This window comes from Pyxicephalus adspersus, chromosome 7 (assembly GCF_032062135.1).
Source record: "Pyxicephalus adspersus chromosome 7, UCB_Pads_2.0, whole genome shotgun sequence".
Classification (NCBI taxonomy): domain Eukaryota; kingdom Metazoa; phylum Chordata; class Amphibia; order Anura; family Pyxicephalidae; genus Pyxicephalus; species Pyxicephalus adspersus.
The window spans coordinates 13,780,189-13,797,174 of NC_092864.1; the positions used below are offsets into that span (position 1 = coordinate 13,780,189).

Here is a 16,986-nt window from a genome sequence, read left to right on the forward strand (position 1 = left end):
TTTTTTTTTATTTTCTTGTTTTAGGTGGCTGTGCAGCACATCTTCAAAACCTAGCGGGTTGCGGCAATAAATCTGTGGCCGAGGACATCTTGTCTGAGGAGCCCCACACAGTCCTGGTTGAGTTCTCTTCAGTGGTTGCTGACACTCAGGAATATATTATTGAGGTAACGGTCTTTTGGCATGGAAGGGCAGGTATAGTGGCAGGCTATTTAGGATCATTGGGCAATAATTGTTGGTTGATCCATGATGACATAACAACAATTTAATGTTTTCAGGGGTTTAGGATATGCTGGGATAGTCCAGCAACTTTATCCTACTGCAAAGTAATCTTAGATTCAGAGCACCAGCTCCCGATGTTTACAGTATAGATAATTGAAAATAATGTATGGTGAGTTACCCTAAGTTCAGGTCTGGAATTAGGCTTTGTCTTCCTATTTTTATTGTACTGCACAACAGTCATCATTGCTAGAGCTCATCTCCTAACTCTTAGGAGAATTGGTTATTTTTCACTGTAAATGTAATAAAAAAAAAAAAGTTGGAGAAGTAAGTAAAGACTGCTAGCAGTGCAAGCAGTGGGGTCAGTGTGAGGATGTATATGGGAAGGGACCCAGGTTACTCTCCCTTATGTGCAGTGTAGCAGAGGCTTGTCAATACATTTTTATTAATATTTTTCAAAAATAAGTATACAAAAGGGAATAAATCCAAACACTCGTACAACATACAAAAAATGGTGGTGGGGGAAATAAATTGGGTGGGTGGATCAACAAGGTAGCTAAGGATTTTCAATAGCCACAGTAACTTCTTTTTATCTTGATGCATATAGGCTTCCTCTGAAGATTTGGAGACCAGCGAAGCTGCTGAGCTACTACAAAGCACTGGAGCGCATGAGGTGAGTAGCGTCCACATTTTCTTATTTCAACGTTTTTTTTTAATTTTTCAAATATAGGTTTACAGTACCAATAAACACAATGGGGGGGGGGCAGCGGCATTAGTTACCAAAGTTACATAATCACATTATATATAATACAGAACCATGAAAATATCAAAAATCGATACCAAAATTGAGTTGATACCAAAATCAACTAAAACTATGTACTTTAAATTAGAAATAAGGCCATGTAACCCATTTGATTTCCATTGCAACTACTGCCAAACCAAAAATTACAGCACAGGGAAACCAGATGTAACACGTGTGTCAAAACTTCAGCGCAACATTTGGATTCCCCTCAGAATAGATCAGGGAAAACTGAGGGTAGAGCAACTAAGGGTAGGGAAAATGTCATAGGGTAAGACAGGATGGGGAGAAGCAATTAAGGAAACCAGAAGACAAAAATGGGATGGGGACTAGGGGACAAAGGAGTAAATGGAGGAGGTTCTACTTCTGGAGTTTACAAATTATAAACATGCACAGTTTACATAAAAATAATGAATCGGCACACCTACTGCTATGGGCCTAGGTGGGAAACAAAAGCATGACTTGTCGTTTTGTCATCTTTTATATTTCCATTTTACGCCATATGGGCCTTGCCTATTTAATAATTTTCAATGTCTGAATTCTGTGACATACACCAGGGGGTCATTTTTCTTTCCTTTTTAGAGCTTTTAAAAATTTGAACTTTTTTTTATTACCTTTAATGGTTCTGTAATATATTTTGACAGATGGACAGTCATATACTGAAAGTGGTTCAGCAGATAGTAAGCACAGCCACTCCCGGCCAGCAGATCATCGTACAGAACGTGACACTGGATGACGGCACTGAAACCTGCATAGAGGAGGTTCCCACTACAGACACCATAACGATAGCAACCCCAGAATCTTTGACTGAGCAAGTGGCCCTGACTCTGGCCTCAGCGGTCGTAGATGGGACAGTGATAACCAGCGAGGCCACTGCCGGTGAAGAAGTTATTATTCCGGATGAAGTGGTAGTACCCGAGGAAGTGGTGGTGCCCCATGAAGTGATAATACCCGAAGTGTCAGTCTCTGAGGAAGTTGTGGCACAAGAAGAGGTGGAAATGGTGGAGCAAGTAGGAGAATTTGTAATTGCCACCTTACATGGAGGAGAAGTGGAGGTCCAGACTGTGATTGTCTAGCTGACTGTTGCTTTTTCTGCTGCAGTGAAACAGGGAGCAATATTATTCTGTGACCAGCAAGGGATAGTACACAACTTCAGCCACCAGATGGTGTCTGAGAATATCAGACATTATACAGAAGTTTCTTCCTCTACTCCAAACTACTGGTGCGGGACTGTGAATTGTTTTCCCACATTTGTTGGCTGTCTCAGGCCTTTTCCCAAAAACCGTGTGGAATGTTAGAATGGTAGTTGTGCCTTGGAACTTTGCTTTTGCATTGCCTCTTGTATATGGACTTTGGAATCTAGTCAATTAGCCTCTTCTACTGATAATTATTGTGGGTAGCTGCACCCAGGTTCTTTCTCATATTGAGAAGTTTGCAGCTTTTTAAGTGTGAACGAAGGCTGCAAATAACTGCACCTTCATGGGTTGTGGTGAATCCTCTTGAAGGGGGTTCTCTTGCTTCGGACGGAGGCTAAATTTGAGTGTGGCCACCATTTGGAAAGAAAGTAGTAAATCAAGTTGAACATGAGTTGAGTTGTTAATCTTTGTCCCTCCCAGTCACTAAATTGGTCATCAGGCCTATAATCCCTACAGCAGTGTTTCTCAACCAGAGTTCTTCCATAAGTTGCTTGGGGTTTCTTGAGCAAAGTCACTTTAGGTGACAACAATGTTCTTACTGTCTATCTGTAAGGGTAGAATTCTTTTCACTTGCCAGCAATGTAAGAAGCATTCTTCCCACTGACCACCACACTAATGTACTGTGAGCTGTGGATATAGTAATAGCATAGATTGCTTGGGACCTGAAAGTTATTTTAAGGGTTCACAGTGGCCTATTAGTGAAGTACATACAAGTTATGATGCCGGTATATACCAGTACTGGAAAGGTAAGTGACAGAGGCTGGGGTTTTGTTAACCTTAAGCAATGAGCAGGCCTTGGAACATTCTGAGCCTGAGATCTGCTCTGGGTGCATCATACTCTTGATTTCGGATAGGCTTAGCTTAAAAACTGAATACTTTTGAATACTAAAACTGGTATTTATTATACTAAAACTGGTATAACTTGAGTCAATCTGGCTCAATATGGAAGAAGGATGATTAAGCCCCCTTGTTCTCAATAACAGCTAGAAAAAAATATTTTCTGCTTACAGTTGTCATCACAATTACAAGTGACAGCTTACAAAGGGCAACATGCAAAAAAAACCTTGTAGATTTTCAATGCCCAAATGTTTTGACCTGTAACAAATGCCCAGCATCATAACAGAAGCAGTCCACTCCACACAGGTAATAAAATACCCCTATTGATATATGTAAATATTGTACAGTGTACACCTGAATATCAAAACCAAAACAGAAATGTTACATAAAAGACCTAATACAGAGATTATTTAAAATACCAATTCACCAATGCTTAATCTTCAAAATCCTAAAAATGTACTAAACTATTAATATTAAAATATATTGTAAGGTTATTGGTCACCTAATATCAGGGGGTAATGTAAGCACCATTGCTGATCTGTCCTGGAGTTGTCATGGCTGTCCTGCCGAGCCTATAACTTCATTGTTTCAGACCTGAAACCTTAATGCAGATTGGAACTTTTTCTATGCTTGTCTTGCTTTAGTGACACAGTATTGGAAGTAGTATTGTTTTTTTTTTTACAACCAGACTTGCACTGGTGCTTACAACAATGGGTTGCTGCAACTCATGCATTCTATAGATCAATGTTGCCCAACCAGGGTTCTTCCAGAGGTTGTTGCGGGTTCCCTGAACAATGAGCAATTTGCACCGGCCAAGTCGGATTAAGTGACACCAATGATCTTTTTGGATGTCCATAAGGATAATATTCTGACCACCATGCAAATGTACTCTGAGCTGTGGATATAGTATTTATAGAAGGGGTTTCCTGCAGGCCTGAAAATTATTTCAAGGGTTCCCCAATTTTAAAAAAGGGTTAGAAAGGCAGCTCTAGATCTATTTTTTTCAAAGATCTATCACTGATCAATTTCCTCTCCTTCTGAACCTTTGACAATGAGCAGATTCTCCATAGGAATAATTTCTCTGAAATTAATGTTAAAGCAGAATGAAGCTGAAGGAGTAAGGGCCAGCCCTGAGAAATGTTTAGGGTAAGAGATCTTTGATGCTTAAAGAGTTGCAGGATAAACTTGGCTACCTTGTACTTCCCTTTTTGTAAGTGTGGGTCTGGAAACTCCCATTGTGTTCATCTGCCATGTTGTGGTGCCCTTTGAAACATGTTCTTTTCTCCATTGTTGGAGAACAAAGAGGTCCCCTTGTGCAATAATATTGGCAATTTGGGATAAGTTGTTGTATATATAATTAACTATTTATAAGCTGATTATTTAAGGGAATGTTGAATGTTATTTGTAGGACAATTCTAGGAATTTGGTGCTCAGATGAAGACAAACGGGTGAAAATCTGCAGGCTTATCTGGGCTGGTATAGGATTGCTTCTGAACTGTTGGCTACAACTTGATACATATCAAATGATTCTCATCCCATAATTGCCTCAGGGCTGATATCGGAGGAGAATCTGGTGTGTACAGCGCTGGTTGTGCATGAATCCATCCTGGCCGATCCACAAATAATCGTAATGAAAGCAAAGGGGAGAAAGCACAGCAGGGTGCTGCTCCGTCGTTCTCCCCACTCCCTTCTCCATAGAGCAGAATAGTGCTGTATGTACAGCACTCATTCATGCATTGTGCAGTCTTTTGTCGTTGGAAAGGATTGTGAAGGATCCATTCCAACAACAATTATTGAATGTATGGCCGTAGCCTTAGGCTCCGGAAGCTTTAAAAATCTCTAGATCTGGGGAATTAGGTGAAGTGTAGTCAGACCCCTCTCCTGCCACTAATTCACAAATAGGAAGAACCAGACCATCATGTATGTTATTACCCTTCAGCACATTTGTTTGTTTTTACAAAGTCATTGATCTAGAACCATTGCCTACTAACTCCGGTAAAGTAGGTTTTAACTTCTGCCTTTACTTCCAGCTAAGTTTTTCACTGCACCTGGTGGCAGATTGTCCAGAACTCTCTTCTAGTCACGGGTTGCCAGCTTGGCTCATTGATTCTGCAGGCAGCCAATGCATAAAGTTGCATTTATACCACAAGTACTCCACCTGAATGTGTGAGGCTTTTTATTTGGTCATTGTGCTTGGATGAAAAAAAAGGAGCAGGCTCCTTGGTTCTAATCTCATTTCTGGTCTATGTATCTAATAAATGATGAAAATGAAGGGGCATGGGGTGCAAATTGTTTGACTTAATTGGGTTGAGCTTGTGTTCAATGCCAATGTTATACTAGAAAGTAAAGCAAAGATCAGGATGGACAGTCCTGAAGCCTGCTCCAGGGCAGTGCCAGCTTCCATACTTTGCCCTCACATGTTCACTTCAAATCTATAGCCAGCTATGATAAGGTTATGATGAATCCTTAAAGGCTTCTCATACAGTACTGTGAACAGTTCTAACAGCATCCAAAGATGTTTTATGGAACAAGATGGATCTGTATTACATGGGAATAATGCAGAGAGTTGGAACAAGAATGTAAAATAATAATTTACAAAGCAAGCCTAAGATGTGATTGCTTAGTAAAGGTGAGGTTATTCACCCTCAAGCCTCTGCAGTATCCTAAAAAAGCTGAATGCTGGAAATTCTTTTAAATAAAATTAGGATTATTGGCTTTGCAAAGACCCCTTGGTAAGGCCCACTGGTACCTACAGCAATTATCCAAAAGTTAGATGAATGCAGTTTTTGTAGTTGTTCCTTTCAATGGGTGGTTACCTTCAATGTTGGCTTGGAGGTGTATAAGAGAACCTGTGAAGATAGTTATCGCACACTTGTTCATAGAGGTGCACACCCCAGGGCTATGATCCCAGTCATGGATTCACATATAGTGAATCATGGCCATAAAATATGAATACAACATGAAGTTCAGACTCCTAGATCAATATTTGCAGCTTTTTAAGTGTCAATAAAGGCTGCAAATAACTGATTTTTGTGGGTTGAGGTCAAGAACAAGAGTTGGACAGGGTCACAATTGCGTGCACAAAAAAAAAAAAAACTTCAGGATGAACAACGTGAAGTTCAGACTCTTAGATCAATGTCTTGTAAAGAAGTCTAGGTCCAGGAATTCATCCCCTGATTCTTAAGATAGCAACCCCTATCTATTGCCATGGCTTTCACTGAAAAAATGTATGTTACCTTCATGGTGTGGGGTCAGTCCTACACTTCACTTGAAGATTTTGCTTTCATTAACTTCTGAGGGCTCATAGTTGTGTACATATTGCATGTACCAACACAGCGCAGGTTTCACGTGGATGCCTATGCAACCAATCTTGTCATAATCAGGAATCCTCTCTGACTTTTGGGGACTCTGCCTACTGCACACCATTGCCATTGTGTCACTGAGGAAAAATGTGAAAAAATAGGGCCCCTGGCTCTGCAACTTGTGTTTAATAAAGTTACTCTTTTACAAAATATCCGTGACTTTATTTCTGAGATTATCTGTTTTAGCAGGGACAGTTTCTCTCCATTAATGTGACTGGCAGCTCGGGCACCAGAAACAGTATTTAGATTCTTCTGCATATCTGGGAATTGGTAATAAATTGCATATAAACAGCACATACTATTGTAAACTATCTGTAATAGTGGTTACAAATTTTTTCTTTTTCATGATACCTTAGAAATGTTTTTGGAGATACCCTGGCCTAAAACAAAAACCTTACAAAGGTGGGACCTAGAAGCAGTTGGATACTTGTTCTGGCCTAGGCCTTAAAAACATATACAGGATTATTATTGAAAGCGGAACTAAACCCAGGGGATACTCGCCTGTCCCCTTTCCCTTGCAGGGTGCCGCCATGTTCTTTTCTTCCTGTAGAGAATCTTAAACCCTATTGATTGGCTGGGATGATAAAACTGCTTCACAAGGCAGGTAGGAATTTATTCATCCCTGGCACACAGATAGGCCAAGGCAGGAATGCCGGGTATTCTAGCAATCAAAGCTAAAGCTGTGCATGCATAGCTCAGCTTTTTGCCAGAAACCTGGAGTGATAAGGCAGGAAAGGGTAAGGCTTACATACACACGTGCAATGGTTCTCTGAGAATCTTGTGTGTGTACAGTGCTCCTCATCCGAACAACTGTCCTGACAGTTCCACGAATGTTCATAATGGAAGTGAAGAGAGCACAGCTGGGTGCCGCTCCTTCGTTCTTCCCCCTCCCCATAGTTCGGAAAGGTATGTACAGCACTCTTTCGTGCATCATGCAGTCGTTGGAAAGGATTGTGAAAGAAACTTTCCAACGACCATTATTGCACATGTGTATGTACATGTACTCGAAGTCCCTTTTCTACAATAATGACCTGCCTGACCGTGGATTCTTAGTAGTGGAACTCAAACACAGTGAATAACTCCAGCAACTCAGCTCATTACCTAGCTGTTCCTATGCTGAAGATGGCTCTGCTACCCTCCCCTGACTAGTACCCAGGACTAGTACTGAAGGGAGCTTTATGGAAAGGTCTCAAATCAAAAAAAAAGGAAAAATGGCAAAGAAAAACAAGGCATCCGTAAGTAGATCCCAACACCTACTTAAACATTAAAAGAAACTGCCAGAGGAGGAGCAAGCAGCAATAATATAGAATATCACTTGAATGGGAGATCTGAGTTTGTTGATGGCAGCACCCATCAGCTTTCTCAAAGCTTTTGGATGTCTTTACAAGAGAGGCTTTTACAATTCAATAACATGCATAAAATACATTAAAAGCACATATTAGCCTTTGGGAAAGTTGTGATTCAAAGGGAATAGATTGGTGACAAGAAAAATACAATAGCTTTCATTTTTATGTTATAAAATTTTATTTTACAAATAAACATTTATTACAGGATGTGTCCATGTCACAGGTCTTGCAATGCACTTCAGTTTTTTACCCCTCACCAGAGCACAGAAACAGAAAGTCTGTGATAAGTAAAGAAGCTCAGTTGCTAATTTTACTGTGTGCGTTATTCAAGCTCTTGATATCCAGTTTTCTATTAGTTTAAAAGCATCACCTTTTGGTTCCCAATGGGAAACAATAAACCTTTTACTGGACATAAAACTTTTATTCTTTCTCGTCCAAATGAGGGGCAGAGGATTGGATACTCCTTCTACCAGCATGCCTGCTGTGTTAAAGACTACTTATTTTTTCTTACATTTTGTATTTTTGTCTTCAATTAAGGTTCTTCGTCTCCACACTGCTGCTGAAGGGTCACTTTTAGGAATCCATTATCAGGCAGGTCAGTACTGCAGAAAGAGACAGGCGATGTCACTTCTGCAATAGTCCCTCCTACCTGCCTGGTGGGTAAGGGTATCTGACAAAAAGCTTGGACAGTGCCAGCTTTGGGAATAAATGAACTCCCATGCAAAGGACAGATGGGAAAAAAAATCATGGCATAGAGTAGACTTGTCTGGTAATGCAAAACCTGCTTGAAGCAAATCAAACCCTACAGTGACAGTGGCCATGAGCTCTCACGAGAGTGGTGGATAGGCCCTTTTAAAATGAAGGAATAGTGAATCTTGCTAAACATTTAATGCTCAATGTTCCTAGCTGATGCAGCCGTTATATGTGCAGGCCAGGTACAGCTTCCTTTAATAGGTATTTATCTGAAATACCTGGCATCCTGCGTGACAGGTGCATTATAAAACCGACCATCATTTACCAGTCATGTACAGGTACTTTTAGCGCAGTCTCATCTCTTTTTCTTACCATGGGTATAGGGCTGGAAAACTTCCCTCAGGTTACCCAAAATACCTCTGGAGTAAATTCTAGGAGATACAGCTGAGGAGGTGAACCTTTTGGCTTTGTACCACTCATTGGTGGTCTGGTTGGTGGTGCAGAGGTAGCACACAAAGCAGGTGTAGCCTCCTAGTAGGAGAATGAGGATAAGCAGAAATCCCAAAGTGAAGACAATCCGCGGGAAGGTCAGGAAGAGGTGCTGGGTAGACAAAAGCATAGCAGCAAATTACTGAAAGGAAATAGATTCTGATATGTGAAAGATGATCATTATTATTAATAATAAACATGATTTTTATAGCATATTACACAGCCCTGTACATTAAATAGGGGTTGCAAATTACAGATACAGACAGTGACACAGAAGGAGGAGAGAACCCTGCCCCCAAGAGCTTACAATTTAGGAGGTGGGGGTAGATCAGATTAGAATACTACCAGCCTAGCAGCCTTCCATTGCATTTGGAAAATGTTCATTATACAGATCCTACTCTGTGCCTTGGGTCTGGTTATGTGACATAAAGGATCTGCTTCCTTTCCTTTGCAGAAAATACTACAGCATTCTCCTGTGAGCTTAAGCCAGAGTGACGAATTCCCCTGCAGGGGTCGTGTCCTTGACACCCTGAGCTCACAGGAGGAAGTGGAAAAACCCTAAACCCTAAAGAGTGTGAATTGGACTTTAAGGCCCTGAATGTCATTACTCAGTAGCTGGTGAAGCTTCCAGCACTTTGGCCATCATCCTAATTCTGACATTTCTACCTAATGAGTTATTCTGATGATTCAAGAACGCAGAAATTCAGATTTCCCTGGCTGCATGTCTGTTTTATTTTAATGATTCACACACGTAACAAGGCCAAGATTAGGATGACACAATCACATATTGTTAGTATTGAATATATTATTAAAAACATAAACTGAACAGCCATTGTTTTATTTCAGCTATGGTGACAACAGAATCAAAGAGTGAAGCACTGATTAGTTTGCTGCTTCTTTTTTTACTGACCAATCACAGGCTGGGAGAAGGACATGTAAGTGATTCCTAACTACAGAAAAGAAATATCAGGTCTCCTGCCTTGCCAGATAAAGCGGTGCTTTGTAACAGAGCTGTGCAAATCTCAGAAATGGATGCAGAGACATACCACATATTTGGCAAGTAAAACTATTCCTATTTATGAATTTTATGAATATTTGTAGATGTTTAGCTGAAGTTCAGCTTAAGGTTTTGTAGCTTATAGATACGTATGCCACTTATATATCAGGAAACCTACCTGACTGATAAAGACGATGCCAACCAACTCTTCATGGCCTTCACTGTCCTTATAGGCTGCATGCATCATATGGGACAACAGCACCACCTGCAAGAGGAATCCTCCAATGACTCCAGCCATTGTCAGAGCTGTGCAGGACAGGCTTGCTAGGTAAAGAAGGAAGTATCTTATATTCTGGGCTCCGATGCAGTTGTTTACCCATACACAGTGATGATCAAAGCGCTGCACACAGATACCACATACACCTAAAGGAAAATTACAAAATGTGATGTTCAGGGTTTTTAACATAACAGGGTGCACAGCGATACAATCTCTAAATATGTTGCTGTACTCTTGCCGATATTAATAACTAACCGCCATTGCCTTGTCTGTAATCTTTTCTTCAAATTCTTTGCTTTTTTTTAAATTTAGATTAAAGGTTCTCACCACAGTGCTTTGATCTTGCTGGTTTCATCAAGTGACACGTCTGACATTTTCTCCCTCCATGGAACATGATGTTGTCGTACTCGTACATCTGAGTACAAAACGCTTCATTATTTTTCGTCACTGTCCCTGAAACACAGAACGGATTTATTTACAAAAAAAGATTTAAAAAAAAAAAATTAGAAAAAATTAGAAAAATTTAAAAAAAGATAATCCTTTTATTGCGTTCTCACATCACCTTGCTGCAGTCCTAGGCTTTGCCTGCATTCCTATAACCTGGTAATACCTTGTACTGCAGTGCGGTAACTCACAGAAACCAATCACAAATCACTTTAGTGAAGTCAGACCGCTGCAGCATGGATGTAGATGTTAGTTCTTAGCGCTTTACACTTCCTTAATGTATAAGGCCACAATATAATTGGTTTAATGAATCTTTATAAGTATACATCTGTCATTAAATAGGCTTCATATAATTCCCTGAACAGTGGATAGAGCAAGTAAGTTAGTTACTATGCTAAAGTGCATTGTCAGCAATCTAACACTGTAAGCAGCCCTACAGGTGGAACAGAAAAGGCCTCAGAGGGCTGCAGGTGCCTCGCTGTTCAATCAGAAGGCCGGAGCAGTCACTGCTGTGTTTCCTAAATAATTGTGGCTATGCCGAATTTAATATTAATATAATTAAACAGGATTATATATATATATATATATATATATATATATATATATAGAGAGAGAGAGAGAGAGAGAGAGAGAGAGAGAGAGAGAGAGAGAGCAACAACATATTATGCAGCGCTGTATAATAAATAGAGGTTGCAGATGACAGACAGATACAGACAGTGACACAGGAGGAGGAAAGGACCCTGCTCCGAAGAGCTTACAGTCTAGGAGGTGGGGGAACTATCACACAATAGGTGGGATGTAAATCTATAAGTCATACTGCTTAAACAGAATTGCACCTTTGAGAGATAAAACAATGAGAATATATGGATTTCAGTGCAGCATTCATCTACACATGGTCACTCTTCCTCCTGAACATGGCACTCCTGAGCAGGAATAAAAGCAGCGTGTTCATAATACAATACAAGCTTTCTGTACTTTCATTTTTGAAAGTGAGAAGTGTGAAAAACATGAAATTATTCAGAGTATTGGGTCCTGGCTTCACTCATTAATGCAGGAAGATAAAAGTGATAATGGATTATATTGCTGGCTGAATTAGGACCTCTACACCACACATTTACAAAGAATCAATAAAAGCCATTTTTTCTAAAAATATGTCTGGTTCATTAAGACCGGAATTCATTATTCGTGTTTCCTAGATGTTAGGATTTACAGCTACCATAGACTAGAGTGGGTAATCAGTATAATTGAATTGCACATTCACGAAACGTCATAATTTCTGTATTCTCTCCCTTTTTCTGCAAAGTGAATGTGAACACCTCCCCAATTGGTGGAGATTAGGTGTGAAGGGTACAGAATACATAAACAATTGTGTGCTTACAATCATGCAAGTACAAGGTTCTATTCTGTTCTAGAATGACTGTGTTCAAAGCTAACTCCATAAAGACATGGTGAATTGAGGAACTGTAGCTCTACTGAAAACCTTTTTGGAAGAACTGGAATGCCAATGACAAGCCAGGTCGCCTCGTCAATGCCTTTTTGACTTAATTGTATAAATTCCCACTGACATTCCCCTAAGTCTGAAAAGCATTCCCATGAGAGTAAAGAATGTTATACCCACAAAGAGGAAGGAGCTCCAAATTAACGTCCATGGTTTTCACAATGGGATCTCCACCAAGGTCATATAGGTGTGATGATCAGGTGTTCATACAATTTGGTCATGTACTATAGGTTGTTTCCACTTTATATATAATGTTACCCTTGGTTTACAAATAGCAGAAAATAAATGTGCTTTCTTACCTGGATCAGATTTGCAGCATTTGTAAAAGAAATAAAGATTCACAGTGATTAAAGCATAGGGCAAGAAGACAAATGTCCAATGCACCTCCATCTCTAGACTGTAGTCCAGCACTTCCCACGTATATTCTGCAAACACCAGCGCTTCCAGGACCAAGTGCAAAACCACAAACTCTGCACTCCTACAAGACAAAGCAACGGAAAACTCTACATGCAGGACTATGTAAGTAAGTTGTTTTTGAAGTTTCAAACTCTTGGTTGTTATTTTAGGCCTGGCAACGAGATCTCACAACTCAATGATCATGAACGAACACGTAAGGCAGGAGTTTGGACGTTTTAGACTTTGTTATTTGTTTGTTGAAGTCTTGAGTGTTAATGTTTTATTTTATTTTGGATAATGGAAGTTCTGAAGGGTTAAACCTCTGTGGGGTTTTTATTGCTAAAACATATAAAGTTAGCATGGTTTTCTGGAACTCCAGCACAGAATTACACCCAGCCTATATTTTTTTTTATTCTACATGGCTCTGCTGTTGTGGAGCACTCAGTGATATTAATGTTGGTTTTTATTGCTCTCTGTGCTAGATTTTATATAAATATAGATCAGAATTCTCCCTAGAATTTTTTTAAGCTGGGTGGCAGCCCCTGTATTATGACAGTTTTTCAGACCACACGAAAACAGCCCGGTGGTTACTAAAAATAGATAGGTGGTGCACCCAGCTAAAAGGTATATCAAAAATATATAAAAATATATAATATATTGTGAAAAAAGAGTGTGTGTGTGTGTTAGTACAAGAGTGGAAGAGACAGCTTACATACCTTGTATAGAAGCAGCTGGTGAGACAACTGTGCAGCCATGTTGGTAACACATGGAAAAGTGCCTGCAAAAAAAAAATGGATTCAGCTTTAAATATGGAAATAAATGTCCATTCCATTCTAGGTTTTATCCACATTCAATTTTATATACAAGAAAGATCTGGATGTTCAAAACTGAAGCAGTGTTTTACCCAGCCCCTTTTAGCTGGGCGCACCACCCGGCAGGGTTGTTTTTTGGTGGTTACTGAAAAGATGTCTCGCAGTACATGGGAACAGGACAGTTGAGGCATAATACAAATGCAGTCACCAACCTTTTGGACCTCATGGACCAATAAATTCAACATTTTAAATCCCGCGGACCATTATTATGAATATTTTTAAAAATATAAATACATTTGCAAAATAATGATCCTCCAAATGGTGCTGACAAGGACTGTGGCGGCTCTGATTCATTGATCAGCTCACAGTTAAGTGAAGTATTTATACTTAAGTTAAGTTAAGTATATAATACTTACCTAAAAGAGCATCTGAGAAATAAACAAATAAAATAAAACAATCGGATGAGAATCAGTGTTCACGGAGCGGGGTGACTGTTGTAATGGGGGAAACAATACTGAAGCGTAAGGCTCAGGAACGGTTACCCCATACAACTTAACACTACACTGACGTCACGCTGCACCTCCCTTGTTTTTACATCTCTAGTACAGTTTGTGACTTTAGTGCAATATAAAGGCAAAAGTTGTCATTCAGAATCTGTGGACCACCAATTTTCTCATGGAACGCTGGTTGGCAACCACTGGTCTAGAATAGATATAGTTATGAAAAAACTGTCCTTATCCCTGGAAAACGCCAGTGCCTCTCCTCCTTTTTACTAAACCAGTTCCCTGCAGCCTTTTCATTAACCTCAATGCCCTGCCGGTCTTACTTCTGATGTAATACCTCTGAATTAAGCCCTGCATTGTATGGGATATTGCTGAAGCACCAGGATAACAAAGGAAAGTGTCACTTGCTGTGTTAGCAAGTGTTAAGTGAAAGTTTTACTCCTATGCTTTCTACTCCCTACACAAATCAAACAGTTTTAACCTTTACTCTTATAGTTTTATTGGAGGTTTAGCTTTAAAGCTACTTTGCTCTAAAATTATGAATTTCTTAGAATTTCCTTTTAAAAAATGTTTACCTGTCCTGCTGCCCTGACCGCCAATCTCAGCTCTTTTAAAGATCTAAGATGGCTGAAGAATTTTTATCCTGGTTACATAGTAAGTCAGGTTGAAAAAAAGACATAAGTCCATGAAGTTCAAGCAGTGGGGAAATAAACATATCCCAGATATAAAACCCTATAAGTTGATCCAGAGAAACGCAAAAAAAACCTGGTTCAATTTGCTCTAACGGGATAAAAAAAACTTCATGATTCCATGAGGCAATCGGATGTTCCCTGGATCATCAGTGTCTGTTATCTTTTCTTTAAAGCTTTATTACCCAGTTATATTCTGTTTCCTGCTGCATCCTGTGGCTTCATCTACTGACCAATACAGCAGCACATAATGAGTGTGGGCAGTGAGACAGGCAACTATCCATTTATTTCTTTACAGGAAGTGACTATGCTGCCTTCAGAAAGAGACTCTGCAAGGCTATTATGACCTATTTGATGCTTCCATAACAATTGACATGGACATTGAAGACATGGTGACTTTGCTTTCCATCTGATTTCTACACCTCATCAACCATAGCGGTCATTGCATACACCGGCCGGCCACATTGGTCAAAGCATTGCAGGTCGAACGTGAACTGTAGAAGCAAAAGATTATCCTCCTTTTCCTTTTCATATAAGAAATTTTAGAAGTCAGTATTCTCCCCAGAATTTTTTTTAGCTGGGTGGGTAAGACCCATATGTGGGTGGCTGTAACTGTGACTCAACTCTTCAATAACTACCCAAAAACAGCCTGGTGGTTACTGAAAAGTGCCGGGTGGTGCGCCCAGATAAAAGGTGCTGGGGACAACACTGGAAGTAATTTGATTGGTTGCTACCTGCAAGGTCAGATATTGACTAATAAAGTTCCTTGGGTTCAAAACACCTATCAGACTCCTTAGGTCCGTTTGATAACAAACCATCCAGTGTTGAACCCAGAATTTTTTTAAGCCGGGTGGTAAGAAGCTGTAGGTGGGTGGCAGGCCCTGTATTGTGACCCAACTCATCAGTAATTACCCAAAAATAGCCGGGTGGTTACTGAAAAGTGCCAGGTAGTGCGCCCTGCTAAAAAGAGCTGGGGAGAACACTGTCATCTCACCTCCTCCGCTCTATGGAACACGCCATCCAGTCCGTTCCCCGATCTTCCAGACAAGAAGCAGTAAATGGAAACACAGAGAACAAGAAGGAACACGTAGATAATAAAAAGCCACAGGAAGTCCATTCTGAGACTAGAAGAAAACACAGACATAGAAAATTACATTTTGTGCCTCTGAGAAATCATCGCTGAGCTGCTTTATAAAAACAAAGGGAGTAAAAGGATTTGTAAACTTCAAAGAAATTACCAGCACACTTTTCTACAAATCCACTGAAATGCAATTGGCTGAAACAAGGGTGTATATAATGTATGAAGGGAACAGGTATACATGGCCAGGGCTGGGTTTAGGCTGGGTAAGGAGCTGGAGTGCTGTGTATTTGGGGCCCCCACTTAACATTACTGCCACCTTAGTTCACACAGGGAGAAGGTGACAAATTGGAGGCTGGAAATGGGCGTTGTCTCCCTATACCAGGAAGTACCCGAGCATAGGCAGGATCACCAGCTGTCCTTTCAATAAAAACTCCAGGTTTAAAAATACCTTTTGAAATTACACATTAAAACGCATATAAAAATGTTAATAACGATTAAAGTGCTTTAAATCACAATATTGCAGAATGTATTCAGATAGTAAACATCAGAACATATTCAGAATCTTTTATATTCCATTTAACGACTGTCTCACGTTCTGCTTTACGTAGCAGAACACAAAACACAAGTAATAATTTGAAACATGAGAAATCAGTCACATACATGATTTCAAACTAAATCACCCGTATGTTACTGTAAACCTCTGGGCGCCGCCATCTTTGTACACCAGGAAGAAGACAGTACACCCAGGCAACGGGTCACGTGACGCGCTGATCAAGTGAGAGCCGATTCAGGCTGCAGAGACGATCGCCGATAACGAGGAATGAAGATTCTTCCTTTGGAAAGTATATAGATGTAGCTGGTTGCTATGGAGACGGTGGGCCTATGGGTCAGGATAAGGATGAGGCACCACAAACTGCCCTCAGCAGGGTGTCATTTAATAGGGTCACATGTACTGTACTTCATAACATTTTCCTATTTGTTATTGCTGGTAAACATCAAAGTCTCAACCTTTGCATTGTCATAGAAATTGTGCCTGGTTCTTTTTGGTCATAATAAAGGAAACCAGGGCTGGGAAAATATGAAGGCCGCAGCTGCCACCCTTCTGCCCTGCAAATCCTATTTTCCTGTCAGTTATTAAAGTCCATTAGCTTCATTACTTCTAGTCTCTGACCCAGCCTTCAGATCAGAAGCTAGGACTTGATTAGCTGCGTTCATGTTCTAACGTACAAATGCAAAATAAAATTCGTCTGATTGTCACTCGAACTTGCACTGCCCAGGCAGGACATCAAGTGACGTGTCTTTCTGAAAATGTAAAAAAAAGTGTTAATCACACTGCACATGTATGAGATCG

At 40.1% G+C, this 16,986-nt stretch overlaps 2 protein-coding genes across 4 annotated transcripts in view; one reads left to right on the plus strand and one right to left on the minus strand.

Annotated features, from left to right (window-relative positions):
• The window catches only part of E4F1 (E4F transcription factor 1), a 15,468-nt gene extending 8,908 nt beyond the window's left edge, over positions 1-6,560 (plus strand). For both annotated transcript variants that reach the window (XM_072417524.1, XM_072417523.1), the window contains exons 11-13: positions 25-164; positions 824-889; positions 1,660-6,560. In XM_072417524.1, the coding sequence (XP_072273625.1) occupies positions 25-164; positions 824-889; positions 1,660-2,091 (638 nt within the window). In that variant the 3' untranslated portion in view covers positions 2,092-6,560. The remainder of the gene's footprint in view (positions 1-24; positions 165-823; positions 890-1,659) is intronic.
• A 1,350-nt stretch (positions 6,561-7,910) lies between these two features.
• ZDHHC4 (zDHHC palmitoyltransferase 4) lies at positions 7,911-16,420 on the minus strand. Of its 2 annotated transcripts, none has more exons than XM_072417525.1 (7): positions 16,296-16,420; positions 15,549-15,678; positions 13,267-13,328; positions 12,454-12,632; positions 10,540-10,665; positions 10,114-10,358; positions 7,911-9,050 (listed from the first exon to the last, which is right to left on the minus strand). In XM_072417525.1, exons 2-7 carry the CDS (start codon positions 15,669-15,671, stop codon positions 8,805-8,807), a joined length of 981 nt encoding a protein of 326 aa, XP_072273626.1. In that variant the 5' UTR covers positions 15,672-15,678; positions 16,296-16,420; the 3' UTR covers positions 7,911-8,804. The 2 variants fall into 2 exon arrangements, with proteins under 2 accessions (XP_072273626.1, XP_072273627.1); XM_072417526.1 differs by having other exon boundaries at positions 16,316-16,418.
• Between the last annotated feature and the right edge of the window lie 566 nt (positions 16,421-16,986).